This window comes from Schistocerca serialis, chromosome 2 (assembly GCF_023864345.2).
Source record: "Schistocerca serialis cubense isolate TAMUIC-IGC-003099 chromosome 2, iqSchSeri2.2, whole genome shotgun sequence".
NCBI classification, from domain to species: domain Eukaryota; kingdom Metazoa; phylum Arthropoda; class Insecta; order Orthoptera; family Acrididae; genus Schistocerca; species Schistocerca serialis.
This window is the reverse complement of record NC_064639.1, coordinates 411,386,650-411,405,420: the sequence shown is the minus strand read 5'-3', so window position 1 is coordinate 411,405,420 and position 18,771 is coordinate 411,386,650. Positions and strand designations below refer to the sequence as shown.

Below are 18,771 nucleotides of genomic sequence, written 5' to 3'. Positions count from 1 at the left end.
TAACGAAAAAATGGATCATTTATCTCAAAACAATTTTATCTCAACAATTGGAGGTCTGTCATATTCTGCTCGGCGCTGTCCTTGGAACGGTTGCCATTGAATAGAGGCAGGGGAAAATAAGGTATAATATATATTGGAAACTGATTAAAAATTGCTGCTTAAATAATTAAAAGAGAAATTTTGAAAGAATAACTGAAAGAAATTGGAAGGTACACATACCCTGAGTGAACTTTAACTGGCACTAATATCAACAGACCTTACATTTAAGATCAACATTCACCATTTAAATTTAGGTACTTCTCGTTATCTCCATTGTGCTTAAAGCTGGTTATGAGGATCGCCCTTTCTCTGTTCACGCAAATTCCTCTTGTTTGCTTCGATCATCTCGAGATCAGTATTCTCGGCACATCGCGGAATGATGAACAGATGGTTTTTTTAATAAACTTCATCTCCCGAATAACTTTTATAACACTTCTTTAAGGGGACATTGAATGTCCTATGTCACCAATGTTAAATTATCGAATTTCGTGACCTATTATCTTGTAAACTTTTTAAGACACCAACTTACTATTTTCCATAATTATTGAATGCACACCTTTCTAGATATACTGAACTAGAAATATTACTAAAATTGTATTGTGGGGCATGTTATATATTTTTTTTTTTCAAACACTCAATTTTTTTGTCAGAATTTTGTAAATAAATGAACATAAAAACAAAACAACTCAGGATATTTGAATTATTCTAGTTCCATATATGTTGAATCTCACACTTGGCATGCTGTGAAAATTTCGTCTCTACCATCAGTACTTTTTTAGAAAACGGGTCATTTATTGCATTAAATGTAGTTCAGAGAAATTGAGGTTTAAAACTTTTTTTCTTATAAATTCTTATACAGACATACATTTCTGCATCTTTTATGCGCTAGAATTGCCCTGGCCCATACTCTGTGTCTTCTTCAGTGTCACAATAGTCCAGAGCTTGCCGCCTCCTTTTCTTTCTTGCTTCTTTTGTCATTTGCTGAGCAGCAAACTCTGCTTCATGTACACGAAGCTAATCCAGTTCCCGCAATCCTTTAGTTCTGTTCTGTCCAAATCTTACCCCTAACGTCTCCAGAACCTTAAGTCTTTCATAGTTCCCATCATTAAAAGTTATTACAGCATCAGACACTGCTAACTTTAGAGTCATAAGGCCAACAAGTACATTTTTAGGCACATAGCACCACACAACAGTATTGAAGGACTCATTCACATTCTAGGTCTTCCCATGTAATAACTTCTTTAGTAGTTCAGGATTTGCCAAATATCTGTAAATAGGTTTGATTGCCTCCATTACTGCTGAAGGAAGAGAATGTTTATGTGTAAATTTATGCAGGGCCCCAGAAAATTCAGCTTGCCTATATTTACTACACTAAGTGTTTGGTGGAGGTGGACATGAAGCATGACATGGCTTTTCATCAGTTGATATTCGATGAATGCAGGTCTCACACATCTGTTACCCGCAAATTTGCATTTCCTGAAGTTACTTTTATGCTTAGTCATTTTGTTTACATATAAAAAGTAATAGAAGTTAGCTTATTACAAAAATAGCCGATAATCGCAGTACTTTTAACGAAAACTAGTATTAGAAACAAACGACTGATTTGTTTATTCTTAATGCCAAATTCTGAGACATAGCAGTAGGCACAAAACAAAGCAATTCACAGCCTTCTAGACTGTGTTGTAGTTCCCAAGATACGACTGCTCAACTGTGGCGGTGTATGTGTAGCCGCAAAATTTGACAGTCACACGGCAACATTCAAAATATTATTTGAAGGTCTCACAATTGTCTGATTTTAATGTATGTGTACCAAAATGTTCAGGAAAGTCCAAAGTACATTATGGAGTAGAAAACAGAAAATGTCGAATTTCAACGAATTTCACATACAATGTCTCCTTAATGTCCAGTTAGGATACACATTTTTGAACAATATTAATGTGGCAGAACTCTTCATACGTCTGTCCACTACAACTTATAGAGACAAACAGATTGCTTAACAATATTAACTTGGTGGAACTTGTAATACGTCCGCCCGCTATCACTTATAGAGATGAACAGATTTTTTATCAACATTAACTCAACGGAACTCGTAATATGTCCACCCGCAATCACTTATAGAGGGAAACAGATGAATATAAAGATATTAAAAAATTGAAAAGTGAGCCAGTGTCAGCAGGACTGCCTGGGTAGCAGCGTGCATAGGCAGTGTCACCACTGATGTTGCAGGTTGGCAGTAGCTGACTGGGATTGCACACTGTAGCTGATGAATGGCAACCACGTCCGGACTGTATGCCTGCCTCGGGCTGTGGAATACAACATAGGGAAGGATTGTACTCAAACCTGAGCCCCCAGCGTGGTCAGCATCGAAGACATGTGCCTGCCCTGGGTGGTAGTCAGCGACAAGGTCCCCAAGAACTGACATGCCTTGATGGGGTAGTCAGGCAGACTTGCACATACTTACCACCAGGGAGATAATGCCCTCAGGTGGTAGTCATCCAGCAGGTAACTTGGCAGTGTGGAGATGCCAGGTATCCCACATACTATCCTCTGCTTGGGTCAGTGCCTGTAGCTTCTGGAGCCTAAGTCCAGAGTAGTGACCAGCTGTATCATTGTGTACTGTGACCTTCATCTCAAAAGTTGGAGGCTGGCCGTGGTCATGTAGCCATGCGTCATGTAAACATTTTCGTACTGTCTGAGAACATCTGGGCACACACAAAGAGAAGGTTTGACTCAAGTAATACTTATGTGAACCAGTGTTTCCTCTCACCAGGGCTTTAGCCCAGAAATGGAAACAATTTAGTACACTCGCTCGCCACCATGAAGCAGTAGTGATTTGCCTGGCTTGCTTTTCTCATCCAGTCAGCTTTTCTGGACGCACTGTCATATCTAGTGTCTCAGCTTCACTGGTTGGTGTATACTACAGTGTTAGCGTACTGAATAAATACTCTTGGACTTTGAATTCGTCTTCGTACTTCATAATGTGTAATCATCATAATGATGACACCACTCTCCCTATGACATCATTTTGCTGCATTGGCACCAGGCCGTTCCATGCTCTAGACAAGGTCATGGTGCAACAATATGGACACTAGATTAAAAATATGTCTGACGTGGTTCTTCTTTGTTTCAGGCTCTTGACAACTTAATAGTGGCTGCAATGTTCAGTGTTTCACAAAGAGTAAGAGGAAGCTCGTGCAAAGTACTAAAAAAGCTCAGGTAAGGAGAAGGTGTAGAGTATGCTATTTAATTAAACAGCCTGAAGTAATACAAATGATAACATTTCAACCATGTACTGTAATCAATATTATTTTTTACACCTGTTGATTATTTGATTGAAACAGGTAGTTTTAACTAATTAATGTACACGTCTTGTGCCAAATTGTGATTTTTCACTATTTCAAGTAATGAATCCAGTGACAGAGGTGAAAAAAGGAACTCAGTGTACAAAGATTGTGAGTCAGTCAAAAATAAGAGCCAGGAAAATAAAATTCATTTTATGTTTGGCACTGTTAAACAATCTTAAGAATTCTGCATTCAGAAAATTTGGTATGCTTGTAGCTGCTAGGGGACACAGCAGAAGCTTCTGATTGTCACAATGTTACCTAGTAAAGATACTTGCTTTCCTCCTGAGGCAGGAATTGTCATGTGGCTTCATTGTGAATTTCTACATTATTGTTGGAGATATGTGACATTTGGCTGACAAGCTTCTGTTTGGGGACATCCCATTCATGTTAATTTGGTGCTAGCTGTGTGTGTGTGTGTGTGTGTGTGTGTGTGTAAGCCAAGGGAAGTTGGATGCAGACTGTCTGTAAACTGAAGAGTGACTTTGTTTGTGGTGGGGGTAGTGGCTTTTTTCTGGAAGAGGGCTACAACTGCTGCACAGGTGACTAAGAATCACCTGGCATTGCTGCCTAGTGATGATGTAGATTCTGTTCATGGTGTTAACACATTTAGTGGAAAATAAACACTTATCAGGTATGTCTGCACACTGAGTCGTCTGTGATTTAAAAGGCATGCTACAGAAAGGTCAGTATAGCCTTTTGAAATAGCGTGTAGGTAGTCCTTGTGATTTAATTGGGTAGAGTGTGGGCACAACTCACGAAATATTCATCACAGCTTATCAGGTGATGTTAATGACAATGCGCCATTGGCATCCCGGCACCATTACCAAAAGTGATAGACTTCCACACAGATTATTCTGAGGCTATATTGGAGTGGAGTTCACCTTTTGTGTAAATGGTCTCCAGTGTGTGTGTGAGGAAGGAGTATTTTTGTAGGACAACGAATTAGAGATTACGAAAGCAGGAATAAAAGGAGAAAGAGGGAGCATTAAGGACGAGGACTTGGTGAATGCTGAATGGCTGGTACAATGTAGGTCTGCAGCAAACATAGAAAATAAGGATGAAATGGAAAGAGGAACAGTAGCAGTGTGAGGACTTACATGAATCTACTATTTCTCACATTTAGCTGACTGGACTTTGTCACATTATGGTGCTTATTTACAGACTGATCTGTCACATGTGACAGTCTTATTTTCTGCTCATTTATAGATTAATGCTATTGCCAACTGCCTCAATGTTACATGATGAGGGAAAGGGAGGGGGTAGGCAACAGTAGTTAGATTGGTCCTTTCAAACAAGTTTTTGCTGCTAGTTTTATCTTGTGTGATGCAAATTTGTGGAATTGTATGATGAATGTGATGGTTTTCTTTTGTTGTAAAGAGCTGGTTTGTGCTGTAAAGACCAGTTTGTAATCTTTAAACAATGGAAAATCCAACATGGAATGATGGCAATATTATAAAAAGAATATATTGCTACTCATCGTATAGTGGATATATTGAGTTGCAGCAGGCTCACCAAAAACGACTGCTAAACAAGTAAGCTTTCGGCTAAAAGGCCTTCTTATGAAGTACACACACACACACACACACACACACACACACACACACACACACGCAGTGCCTGATTACAAGAAGAGTTTTCCTAGTTCATTATGTCTTATGAACATCTGTAAAATGAGACAATGTTTGGGGTTGAACAGTGTTTTTATAAATGCTTTTGCGTAAATAATTCTTTGCAGTGCAAATAGTCTTTTTTAATTTAACAACGGTCTCTTTTTAACATATCTTGCTCATAGACTACATATTCATATGGGATGATAATTTTGTTTCAATCACATATGTTACAGGTATTTGTATGAAGAAGACAGTGAACGATCTGAAAAACTTGGTGATGTGATTGATTTATTAGAGAGCACAGGTGGCTTATCTTCTCCACAGAATCGAAGTCCTTCCAAAGACCTCTCTGCAACCCTTAAAACTTTGAAGTGTGTAGAAACTGTTTTTAAAGGTATTGTTAAACCATTTACTACTTGAAAACATTTGTTGTTTTTGTAATATGTGTAAGTTCAGTTTTTAAGAAAGTATGATGATAAGCTTGATCATTTTCTGTTGATACCAATAATTATATTATTTGAGTTTGCCTTCGGTCTGTTTGCCAGATGTTAGTTACTGAATTATTAGAATTACGACATTACAAAATTTGGTGTAGTTGATGCATAGCTTTATCTAAATAATAGAAGTATTGAGTTGACAATTTTAAAGTACATATATTCTGGCAATATCTCATTTTGAAGAACTTTTGTAAGTATTATATTTTACTGGCATACTCATCTGATGAAACAAGACTTTGGATAACATGTTTGTTATTGCTCTTATAAATTAAAAAAGATGTTTTTGACATTAGAAACTTTCAGTACATAAGTGATATAAAAAAGTCACAGGTTTTTTGTGAAAGGTTCTTCCTGATTTTTCACCGGGTCCAAATATTGATAGTTGTATGTAATAAATGTTTTAATCTGGTCTTACCTTATTGCAAAAGAAGTAAACTCAAAGTTAAGACTATTTCCCCCGATACAGTAGTTTAAAACACACACACACACACACACACACACACACACACACACACACACACACACACAAAGAAACAAACAATGTAGTTTACTGTCTGTCGAGCTATCATGTTTTGTTTGTTTGTTTGTTTGTTTGTGTGTGTGTGTGTGTGTGTGTGTGTGTGTGTGTGTGTGTGTAAATATACACTCTTACGCACAGTCGTCAACTAAATGCATCCACCAGCAGCTACACTAAAATTGTGGTATGTTGGAGCATCCATTAGTATTTTGCTATAATAAATAAGATATTCATGAATGAAGAATCCAAAATATGAAATGAAACAATTACTCAGGGAGTGAGCAAATTGTACCCCCTTGATAGTGATATGTGTTTAGCTGCTATTATGATTATCTTTGGCAGTACAATGATGACTGACTGACTCTGGGAGATAATGTTATTGTCTCCCAGAATGATGGTTAAATACAACTTTTGTTTAAGATTTTGAATACTGGTATTTAATTTGTAGTGCACACTGTGAAAAATTGTAGTGGATGCACAGATAATAATTAGGGAAGTGACAGAATAATTGTTGCTGCCAAAGAGCATTTTGTGCAGAGTTGTGTATTTAATGAATGAGTTAGAAGGAAGTTAGAAGGAAATCTTATTATGGTAACAAACTGAAATGCAGAGTAACTATAGTAGAGCAGTATAAGAAGATTCCTGACAGTTGCAGTGAGCTAGACACAGCTGCTTTGTGTGCCTACCTCAAACAGTCATGTAACATGATTTTGTAAATTCCTATATAACAATGCCACAGTGTTTTCATGGGTTTATAAATGACTGTTGTTTTTGCAGCTTTTACTGCTATGCATCTGAAAGCTGGCATCAGTGCTGTCATGGATCACCTTAAGCTGACTTGACTATATACAACTTTTAAATTATGTGAGCTAGTAGAAGACATTCACACATGGCATCTCCATGAAGTACCAACTAATACAGCTCCACTTTGAATTGATTAAATGTGTCGCATACCTTACTTGGTTTGTCCATAATCATTTTGAACATTGTTTTAGTTCATATATGGACTAATCACAATGAAGTCTGGCAAACCAGTTCACTCCTCTAGATTACTCAGTAACTTCCTAATTAACTATGAATAAGCATTTTTCACTTATCTGTTTTCAAGGAAGATCCAGTAAGAATCATTTCTTTTTAAGAATTTTTGCACTGTCCAACTCCTCCAGAAGCTGCCTATGTATTTTCAGTTCACCCATACATGTTGGATTACGCTACAAATAGGATATATTATTCAGTTGAACTTCTGTCTTAATCTGGAATCCTTTCGAATGCTAAGGAATTAGCTTGATTATTTGCAATAATTTGAACTAAGCTATACTTACAAAAATCATACAAACCCAATCACAGCATTCACTGAATTCAAAACAGGACAAATTCCTTTGTACAAAACTCGTGCAAACATTTTTACTACCACCCATTAGAAAGCATATTAGTCCTCATCAAATATACAAAACCCTTACACAGTGTAGTATGGTGCTTGTTGTTGTTGTCGTTGTCTTCAGTCCAGAGACTGGTTCAATGCAGCTCTCCATACTACTCTATTCTGTGCAAGCTTCTTCATATCCCAGTACATACCGCAACCTACATCCTTCTGAATCTGTTCAGTGTTTCATCTCTTGGTCTCCCTCTACAATTTTTACCCTCCACACTTCCCTCCAATACTAAATTGGTGATCCCTTGATGCCTCAGAATGTCCTACCAACTGATCCCTTCTTCTAGTCAAATTGTGCCACAAATTTCTCTTCTCCCCAGTTCTATTCAATACCTCCTCATTAGTTACCTGATCTATCCATATAATCTTCATCATTCTTCTGTAGCACCACATTTTCAAAGCTTCTATTCTCTTCTTGTCTAAACTATTTATTGCCCATGTTTCACGTCCACACATGGGTATACTCCGTACAAATACTTTCAGAAACTACTTCCTGACACTTAAGTCTATACTTGATGTTAACAAATTTCTCTTTTTCAAAAACGCTTCCCTTGCCATTGCCAGTCCACAGTTTATATCCTCCCTACTTTGACCATCATCAGTTATTTTGCTCCCCAAATAGCAAAACTCATCTACTACTTTAAGTGTCTCTTCTCCTGATCTAATTCCCTCAGCATCACCTGATTTAATTTGACTACATTTCATTATCCTTGTTTTGCTTTTGTTTATGTTCATCTTATATCCTCCTTTCAAGACACTGTCCATTCCATTCAACTGCTGTTCCAGGCCCTTTACTGTCTGTGACAGCGTTACAATGTCATTTGCAAACCTCAAAGTTTTTATATCTTCTTCATGGATTTTAATACCTACTCGGAATTTTTCTTTTGTTTTCTTCACTGCTTGCTCAATATACAGATTGAATAACATCTGGGAGAGGCTACAATCCTGTCTCACTCCCTTTACAACCACTGCTTCCCTTTCATGCCTCTCGAGTCTTATACCTGGCATCTGATTTCTGTACAAATTGTAAATAGCCTTTCGCTCTCTGTATTTTACCCCTGCCACCTTCAGAATTTGAAAGAGAGTTTTCCAGTCAACATTGTCAAAAGCTTTCTTTACATCTACAAATGCTAGAAACATAGGTTTGCCTTTCCTTAATCTATCTTCTAAAATAAGTCATAGGATCAGTATTGCCTCACGTGTTCCAATATTTCTACGGAATCCGAACTGATCTTCCCAAAGGTCGGCTTCTACCAGTTTTTCCATTCGTCTGTAAAGTGTTTTGCAGCCATGATTTATTAAACTGATAGTTCAGTAATTTTCACACCTGTCAACACATGCTTTCTTTGGGACTGGAATTACTATATTCTTCTTGAAGTCTGAGGGTATTTCGCCTGTCTCATACATCTTGCTCACCAGATGGTAGATTTTTGTCATGGCTGGCTCTCCCAAGGCTATCAGTAATTCTAATGGAATGTAGTCTACTCCTGGGGCCTTGTTTCGACTTAGGTCTTTCAGTGCTCTGTCAAACTCTTCACGCAGTATCGTATCTCCCATTTCATCTTCATCTACATCCTCTTACAGTTCCATAATATCGTCCTCAAGAACATCACCTTTGTATAGACCCTCTATATACTCCTTCCACCTTTCTGCTTTCCCTTCTTTGCTTAGAACTGGTTTTCCGTCTGAGCTCTTGATATTCCTACAAGTGGTTCTCTTTTCTCGAAAGGTCTCTCTAATTTTCCTGTAGGCAGTATCTATCTTACCCCTAGTGATATATGCCTTTACATCCTTGCATTTGTCCTCTAGTTATCCCTGCTTAGCCATTTTGCACTCCCTGTCGATCTCATGTTTGAGACGTTTGTATTCCTTTTTGCCTGCTTCATTTACTGCATTTTTATATTTTCTCCTTTCATCAATTAAATTCAATTATTTCTTCTGTTACCTAAGGATTTCTACCAACCCTCGCCCTTTTACCTACTTGATCCTCTGCTGCTTTCACTATTTCATCTCTCAAACCCACCCATTCTTCCTCCACTGTATTTCCTTCCCCCATTCTTGCCAATCGTTCCCGAATGCTCTCTCTGAAACTCTCTATAACCTCTGGTTCTTTCAGTTTATCCAGGTCCCATCTCCTTAAATTCCCACCTTTTTGCAGTTTCTTCAGTTTTAATCTACAGTTCATAGCCAATATATTGTGGTCAGAGTCCACATCTGCCCCTGGAAATGTCTTACAATTTAAAACCTGGTTCCTAAATCTCTGTCTTATAATTATGTAATCTACCTGAAACCTACCAGTGCTTCCAGGCCACTTCCATGTATACAACCTTCTTGCATGATTCTTGAACCAAGTGTTAACCACGATTAAGTTATGCTCTGTGCAAAATTCTACCAGGCAGCTTCCTCTTTCATTCCTTACCCCCATTCCTTATTCACCTACTACTTTTCCTTCTCTTCTTTTTTTTGCTATTACTGAATTCCAGTCCCCCATGACTATTAAATTTTCATCGCCCTTCATTATCTGAATAATTTCTTTTATCTCATTGTACATTTCATCAGTCTCTTCATCTGTGGAGCTAGTTGGCATGTACTTCCGTGGTAGGCATGGACTTTGTGTCTATCTTGGCTATAATAATGGGACCGAGCGAGGTGGCGCAGTGGTTAGCACACTGGACTCGCATTCGGGAGGACGACGGTTCAATCCCGTCTCCGGCCATCCTGATTTAGGTTTTCCGTGATTTCCCTAAATCGTTTCAGGCAAATGCCGGGATGGTTCCTTTGAAAGGGCACGGCCGATTTCCTTCCCAATCCTTCCCTAACCCGAGCTTGCGCTCCGTCTCTAATGACCTCGTTGTCGACGGGACGTTAAACACTAACCACCACCACCTACAATAATGGGTTCATTATGCTGTTCGTAGTAGCTTACCCGAACTGGTATTTTTTTATTCATGGTAGTATGGTATACTTGCAAAATATCCTGCCATAATGATTACAGCACATACTTATTCATTTTGTTGCTGCCATAAGCAAGGTGAGTTACACTTTAGGGCAAATGGTAACCTTTCATTGCACTGCATACAATATTCCTTCACTCGTATTAGGAACAACACACAAAACTAAGATAACTGCTTTCTTATTATTGATTCATTAATCAAAAATATTTACTGGCCCATTACATCTCAGGTGGTTCCTCTATTTTGCAAATTTTGAGTAAGCATCAAAACCAACAGCATTCTACTTCTGTAGAAACTGTCAAGCACATCTCTTTCCTCAGAAGGCAACTTTCTAACAACCATCCAAGTTTTACAGTGATAGTGTTCCTATATTCTCCCTCATTTAGGTGTAGATTCTCTTCCCTTAGTAAACCTATGCTATTCATAACATTATTACATATAACAGGCTACAGTATCCAACTTCCATTATAAAACTCTCCTCTTCACTCCTATATTTTGAATTAACTTATTCCTACTTTATTAAGGCTGCATATCTAATTCTTGACTTCTCTGTTTTCCAATCACTGTAACCAAAGTGTATTTATGCTTCTTGCCGGCATATTGTGCTGCTACCGCTGTTAATTACTCTATGTGAATCTCATCTGGATGTTAGCTCATCAGCCAGCTGCTATATAAGGGTACCTTTCAGCTATCCTGCTTCTTCCTTCTTCGATGCACTAATGCTAATGCTAAAATCCTGCATACATAGTTAAATTAGTTGCGTTTTTTATAATCATCTTTTCTCTGGTTTTAATGACGCAATTGTACAATCTTTTCATTCAAATACTCATTGGAAATGTAAACATTATGCCAACAGTTTATGCTAGGATTAATTATCAAGATTTCCGCTAGAAAAGAGCAGTCTCTCAGTTTTAAGTGAAATTTCTATCCTTACTGTATAGCTACTTAAGTGTAGTCAGTGCGATTTTACAGAGAAAATTATTACCCTTAAGTGTTACATAGTTGAGTTCATCTTAAGGTATTATATGGTTCCGTATTTACATATGTATTTTTGTATTATTCCTTTACTCCACAAAGGTAAAGTCATTGTGCAGTCAAGTTTCTTTCAAAATTTTCTCTACTGTGGTTGCAAGGGAATTACAACTATTAAAGCAAAATACGTGGGCCTTATTCCACATGCTTTGATACATATAATTTCTTCATTTGTGGTAAAAATTCATTGGTATAACCTTATCTTCAGTTACAATGTAGATATGTACCAACAAGCAATTAATATTTTATTTATAACTGCTTATTTATTCTGAAGCCTGTACAGTGCTAAGACTTTTCAGCAAAACAACTCTGTTTGAGAAAAATACCCCAACATTCTATATTTCTCATTGACCTACACAGGTGTGATTTTCATTGATGATACATGGGTATTCGTAATTTGATAAGACTGCCTGCGTGAGAGAACACAACGCCTGTGCTGTTAGCGAAGCGCTCACTAACTTCCAGTTATTTTGTCATTATAGACAGGATAGGGAAATAAGCTATAATTTAGAGAAGATAGAATAGTGGGAGAATGAGAAACCATTATACAGAAATCAAAAAGGAAGTAATATAGCACTTAATTACAACCTCCTCATCCTGTGCTGCTGAAAAGTGTACCCCAGTGCATATCTTTGGGTAGATCATTCAATCCATGTATTTCACTTTGCTTAATTTAGTCATGAGGGTATCTGCCTTCTGCTTCAAACCACCTTTTCGTTCTCTCCCTTTTTTTAAAAAAAAATACGTATTTAAAGTCATTATTTGACAATCCTCAAAGTTCAACTCTAAATATATAGTCAAACCTCACACGGTCTTCTTCATAAGTAACCACTTAACTAAATGTTAACTACACATCATTTACACTTAATCTCATGAAAATACCATGTACATCACGTAAATTAACACCAGAAGCTAGTTGACATCTGAAGTCTACACAGTTCATCTTGAAACTGAGCAGTTTAAATGCAAGCCAAATAGTTTAAGTTACCACATATGGTGAAGGAGGCATGTTAATAGTTAACAAGTGTTTGACATTTTGGTTCAAGTAACTCACACTACTCTCCTCTGAAGTTGATGAATTGGGACAAGAAACATCAAACTTACTTAAATCTGTATCCTTTATTGAAATATGAGGTCTGTTCAAAAAATTCTGGAACTTTGTCCTTTCTATGCTTACCTTTTACTTATTGTGCATGGTCTCTTTCAAAATACTCTCCTCCACAATTGACACACAGCTCCCAAAGGCAAAACACTTCTGAAAGCAGTCTTGGTATGCCTCTTGGTGGATTGTGTGAAGCGCCGTCTATGAATTTTCTTTTATTTCATCTGTCGTTACAAATCTTCGTCATTTCAATGAGGTTTTCAATTTTGGAAATAAATAAAAAAAATCTGCAGGGGCCAAGACTGGAAAATATATATATATAAAAATAATAGAGAGAAACATTCCACGTGGAAAAATGTCTTTCCCTCTCCTTCCCTCTTTCCTGATGAAGCAGCCGTTGGTTGCGAAAGCTAGAATTTTGTGTGTATGTTTGTGTGTCTATCGACCTGCCAGCGCTTTTGTTTGGTAAGTCTCATCATCTTTGTTACATATATATATATATATATATATATATATATATATATATATATGTGCGGATGGATATGTGTGTGTGTGCGCGAGTGTATACCTGTCCTTTTTTCCCCCTAAGGTAAGTCTTTCCGCTCCCGGGATTGGAATGACTCCTTACCCTCTCCCTTAAAACCGACATCCTTTCGTCTTTCCCTCTCCCTCCCTCTTTCCTGACGAAGCAACCGTTGGTTGCGAAAGCTTGAATTTTGTGTTTGTGTTTGTTTGTGTGTCTATCGACCTGCCAGCACTTTCGTTTGGTAAGTCACATCATCTTTGTTTTTAGATATATTTTTCCCACGTGGAATGTTTCCCTCTATTATATATACAGGCAGTCACCAACAGGGATAATTGTGCAAGTGCATTATCATGATGCAAGAGCCATGAATTGTCTCGCCACATTTCAGGCGCTTTCCTTCTCAAATTTTCTCACAGGCATCGCAATACATCCCAATAGTACCATCGATTAACAATTTGCCCCTGTGGCACGAATTCATGATGAACTAATACTTCAAAGTCAAAGAAAACTGTCTGCATTGCTTTGACATTTGACCTGACCTGATGAGCTTGTTTTTGGTCTTAGAGAATCTTCCCCTACCCATTGTGAAGATTATCCCTTGTTCTCAACATCATAGCCATAGACCCATATCTCATCACCAGTTATGATTCTCTTAAGGAACATCTCGTTCCAATTTGCATAGTCTAAAAGCTCTTCACAGATTGCAAGGCGAAGGTCTTTTGAGTCTTGACTCATGAGCTGTGGGACGAACTTGGTGGCAACACGATGCATTCCAAAATACTGTGTCAGGATTTCATGACATGATCCAGCTGAAATGTTACTTCTTCTGCTACCTCTCAGACAGACAGTCTTCGATTGGTATGCACAATTTTGTTGATGTTTCTGACATTAGTATCATCGGTATGCACAGGATGGCGTCCTGAGTGAGGGTCATCTTTAACTTCCGCCCTGCCGTTTTTAAAACATGTACTAGCTTAAGCACTCATCACAGTAGGCTTCCTGCAGAATTTGGTGTGTCTATAAAGGTTTTCTTGAGTTTCACACAAAATTTAATTCAGGCGGTGGCGCCTCTAACTGTACCATCTCGAAATTTGCAAACTGTGCAATACAATGTTCTACTCAATACAACACTGATCAATAACTAAGAACGATATAACAATGAAACTTTGATGCCAACAGTATTTCATTCCAATACACCTCAGACCTCATGCTTAGACTGACACTTGTCAGAGGTTTGTTTTGATTCAACATGAAACTCAACAAAACTTAAAATTAATGGATTTACCATAAAATCAGCTCTTATAGATATGCCAAAATGTAATTCCTTTGTTAACTTTATGACAGTAAATTCTAATTCAGCTACCATTTGATTATTTATTTCTAGGTTTTCCCTTTGTGAATCTGGAATATGATCTTCAGACTTCAGGACTTTCTTATCTATTTTATCTTTTAAATCAGCATAGTTGATTTTTAGTCTATTATTAAAGTCAGCAATTGTTTTTTCTTTTGTCTCGACCACAGCCATTTCAAATCTAAGTGCATTGGCATACAGGAAAACCAATAACAAGTTTGCAACTAATGTTCTATTGCTGCCAACTGTCACAGTGTGCACACAAATTTGTTGCAAAAAGAAAATTTCTTCCGCACAAATGTGCTTGAGCTACTGCCACACACAATGAAGTTGATAATAATGATAATAATAATAATAATAATAACCAAGCAACAAACTTAGGAACCAACACAACTGGATACATATCACAAGTATACACAACATTTATTACCAGATACCCAGAATTAAAATTTTTAACAGAACAACGACTAGCTGATCAGATCCGTGTAATAATAAAAAATAACAGGATACCCCAGTCAGAATTAGAAAACATCAAACAAGTAGTACAACAAATACTGGAACAAAATAATGTGCAATCAGAAGAAGAAGAAAATACAGTAATGGGCTCAAACATCCCTGAGCAAACAAACAAAGAACAACACCATCAATTAAACAATCAGAGGAAAACGAAATCTTAAGACAGCCACCAGAACAAGCACAAATAGAACACGAAGTGACACACATGTTAGATATAGAAGAAAAATTTCAGCTGACATGTATAGAATACAAAGACACAAATACAGACATTAGACCATTCTTGCATAGACCACCAAATAACCCACAATTCAAAACAACAATAACAACTATCAACACAATCATACACAACAAAATAAATGAAAATACAACTATGGAAGAGTTACAACTACTGGTTTATATAGGAGCACTCACTACACTAAATATACACACTAGGCAGAGATCAGAACCAACCAACACACAGAAGAAACCCACAAAACCAGCATGGCAACACAGGCTACAGATCAGAATAGAAAAACTGAGAAAAGACATCGGACAGCTAACACAATTTATAAAAAATGAAATGTCAGAAAAAAAACGAAAAAGGTTAGGTAAAGTCTCACAACAAGAAGCAATAGAGCAATTAGATGAAAAGAAGCAGAAATTACAAGCATTGGTCAAACGACTTAGAAGATACAAAAAAAGTGAAAATAGAAGGAAACAAAACCAAACATTCAACACAAACCAAAAGAAATTTTACCAGACAATAGATAACACACACATTAAAATAGACAATCCACCAAACATAGCAGACATGGAACACTTCTGGAGCAATATATGGTCAAACTCAGTACAACATAAGAGACATGCACGGTGGATACAAGCAGAAACAGACACATACAAGATGATACCACAAATGCCTGAAGTGATAATTTTGCAACATGAAGTCACCCGAGCAATTAATTCTACGCACAATTGGAAAGCCCCTGGAAAAGATAAAATAGCAAATTTCTAGCTAAAGAAGTTCACCTCAACACATTCACATCTAACTAAATTATTTAACAGTTACATTGCAGACGCATACACATTCCCCGATACACTTACACATGGAATAACTTATCTGAAACCTAAAGATTAAGCAGACACAGCAAACCCACCAAAATATCGCCCCATAACATGCCTGCCAACAATATACAAAATATTAACTTCAGTCATTACACAGAAATTAATGACACATACAACACAGAACAAAATTATAAATGAAGAACAAAAAAGCTGCTGCAAAGGAGCATGAGGATGTAAAGAGCAACTGATAATAGATGCAGAGGTGACATATCAAGCTAAAACTAAACAAAGGTCGCTACACTACGCATACATTGATTACCAAAAAGCTTTTGATAATGTACCCCATTCATGGTTACTACAAATATTGGAAATATACAAAGTAGACACTAAATTGATACAGTTCCTAAACATAGTAATGAAAAATTGGAAAACCACACTTAGTATCCAAACAAATTCAAATAATATCACATCACAGCCAATACAGATTAAGCGTGGAATATAGGAATATACCAAGGAGACTCATTAAGTCCTTTCTGGTTCCGCCTTGCTCTGAACCCACTATCCAACATGCTAAATAATACAAATTATGGTTATAATATTACTGGAACATACCAATACAAAATCACACATCTGCTATACATGGATGATCTAAAACTACTGGCAGCAACAAATCAACAACTCAACCAATTACTAAAGATAACAGAAGTATTCAGCAGTGATATAAATATGGCTTTTGGAACAGACAAATGTAAGAAAAATAGCATAGTCAAGGGAAAACACACTAAACAAGATTATTACATATTGGATAACCGCAGCGACTGCATAGAAGCGATGGAAAAAACAGATGCCTATAAATATCTAGGATACAGACAAAAAATAGGAATAGATAATACAAATATTAAAGAAGAACTAAAAGAAAAATATAGACGAAGACTAACGAAAATACTGAAAACAGAATTGACAGCAAGAAACAAGACAAAAGCTATAAATACTTACGCTATACCAATATTGACCTACTCATTTGGAGTAGTGAAATGAAGTAACGCAGACCTAGAAACACTCAATACACTTACATGATCACAATGCCACAAATATAGAATACATCACATACATTCAGCAACAGAAAGATTCACATTAAGCAGAAAGGAAGGAGGAAGGGGATTTATCGACATAAAAAACCTACATTATGGACAGGTAGACAATTTAAGAAAAATCTTTATAGAACGAGCATAAACTAGCAAAATACACAAAGCAATCACTCATATAAATACATCGGCTACACCATTGCAATTTCATAACCACTTCTACAACCCTTTAGATCACATAACATCAACAGATACGAAGAAAGTAAATTGGAAAAAGAAAACACTACATGGCAAGCACCCGTATCATCTAACACAGCCACACATCGATCAAGACGCATCCAACACATGGCTAAGAAAAGGCAATATATACAGTGAGACGGAAGGATTCATGATTGCAGTACAGGATCAAACAATAAACACCAGATATTACATCAAGCACATTATTAAAGATCCCAATACCACAACAGATAAATGCAGAGTTTGCAAACAACAAATAGAAACAGTAGATCACACCACAACGGATGTACAATACTAGCAAATACAGAATACCCCAGAAGACATGACAATGTAGCAAAAAATAATACATCAACAACTTGCCATACAACATAAACTAATAAAACAACACGTTCCCACATACAAGTATGCACCACAAAATGTACTGGAGAATGATGAATACAAATTATACTGGAAAAGAACCATTATAACAGATAAAACACCACCACATAACAAACCTGACATCATACTCACTAATAAAAAGAAGAAATTAACACAACTAATTGAAATGTCCGTACCCAATACAACAAATATACAGAAGAAAACAGGAGAAAAAATTGAAAAATACATCCAACTGGCTGATGAAGTCAAGGACATGTGGCTTCAGGATAAAGTTGACATTATACCAATTATACTATCAACTACAGGAGTCATACCACACAATATCCACCAGTACATCAACGCAATACAGTTACATCCAAATGTATATATACAACTACAGAAATCTGTAATTATTGATACATGTTCAGTTACCCGAAAGTTCCTAAATGCAATGTAACACATACCGTACAGTTCAAAGGAAGTCACGCTTGATCAAGGTCTGTGTCACTTTCCATTTTTAACCAGACATAACGTCTGAGAAAGGAAAGAAGATAATAATAATCCACATACAAAAAGGATGATGATAATTATTATTATTGTATTTAACTGGGATTTAACACTGCTCACCATACTTAAGTAATTCACCGCGTCATGATGTTACTGAAACCATGTCACTGCAACCCAGCAAAACTGTGCTCCCTTTGGTAGATGAGGATCTGATGCTGGTTCTGGTAGTTGTCACGTTGTAGCTACAGACCAGATGAAACAGTAGAAGCCCTTTGAAACCGCAGTCAATGATCATTTGACTCTTCGATGTACTAAGTTTTTCTGTGACACAAGCGTTGTGCATCAGTTTGATCATTATTAAGCAACAAATTATTTCTTCTTAAGCTTCTAATCTATACTGCTTGTAATTACTTGTGCACTTCATTGTAATATTTCCACTGTTGACCACATTGCTAAGAGCTACAGCAATATTTGTTGAAAATGATTCAGTCAAAAATTGGTAATTTCTTCTTGGTTTGTATTTAAGTGTTAGCATTTTAGTCCCTGCACTCTACATCAGACCATGTTTCTATCTCTCCCCACATGTACATCACTATCCCTTCCCCTTTCTTGTCCCCCTTCAGA

The 18,771-nt window shown here is 36.9% G+C and overlaps 1 protein-coding gene across 1 annotated transcript in view; it reads left to right on the top strand.

Moving 5' to 3' along the window:
• LOC126457248 (uncharacterized) overlaps nt 1-18,771 on the top strand; it is a 106,319-nt gene that overhangs the window by 80,276 nt on the left and 7,272 nt on the right. Inside the window, exons 12-13 of the mRNA XM_050093400.1 lie at nt 3,170-3,255; nt 5,227-5,387. Coding sequence (XP_049949357.1) covers nt 3,170-3,255; nt 5,227-5,387 — 247 coding nt within the window. The remainder of the gene's footprint in view (nt 1-3,169; nt 3,256-5,226; nt 5,388-18,771) is intronic.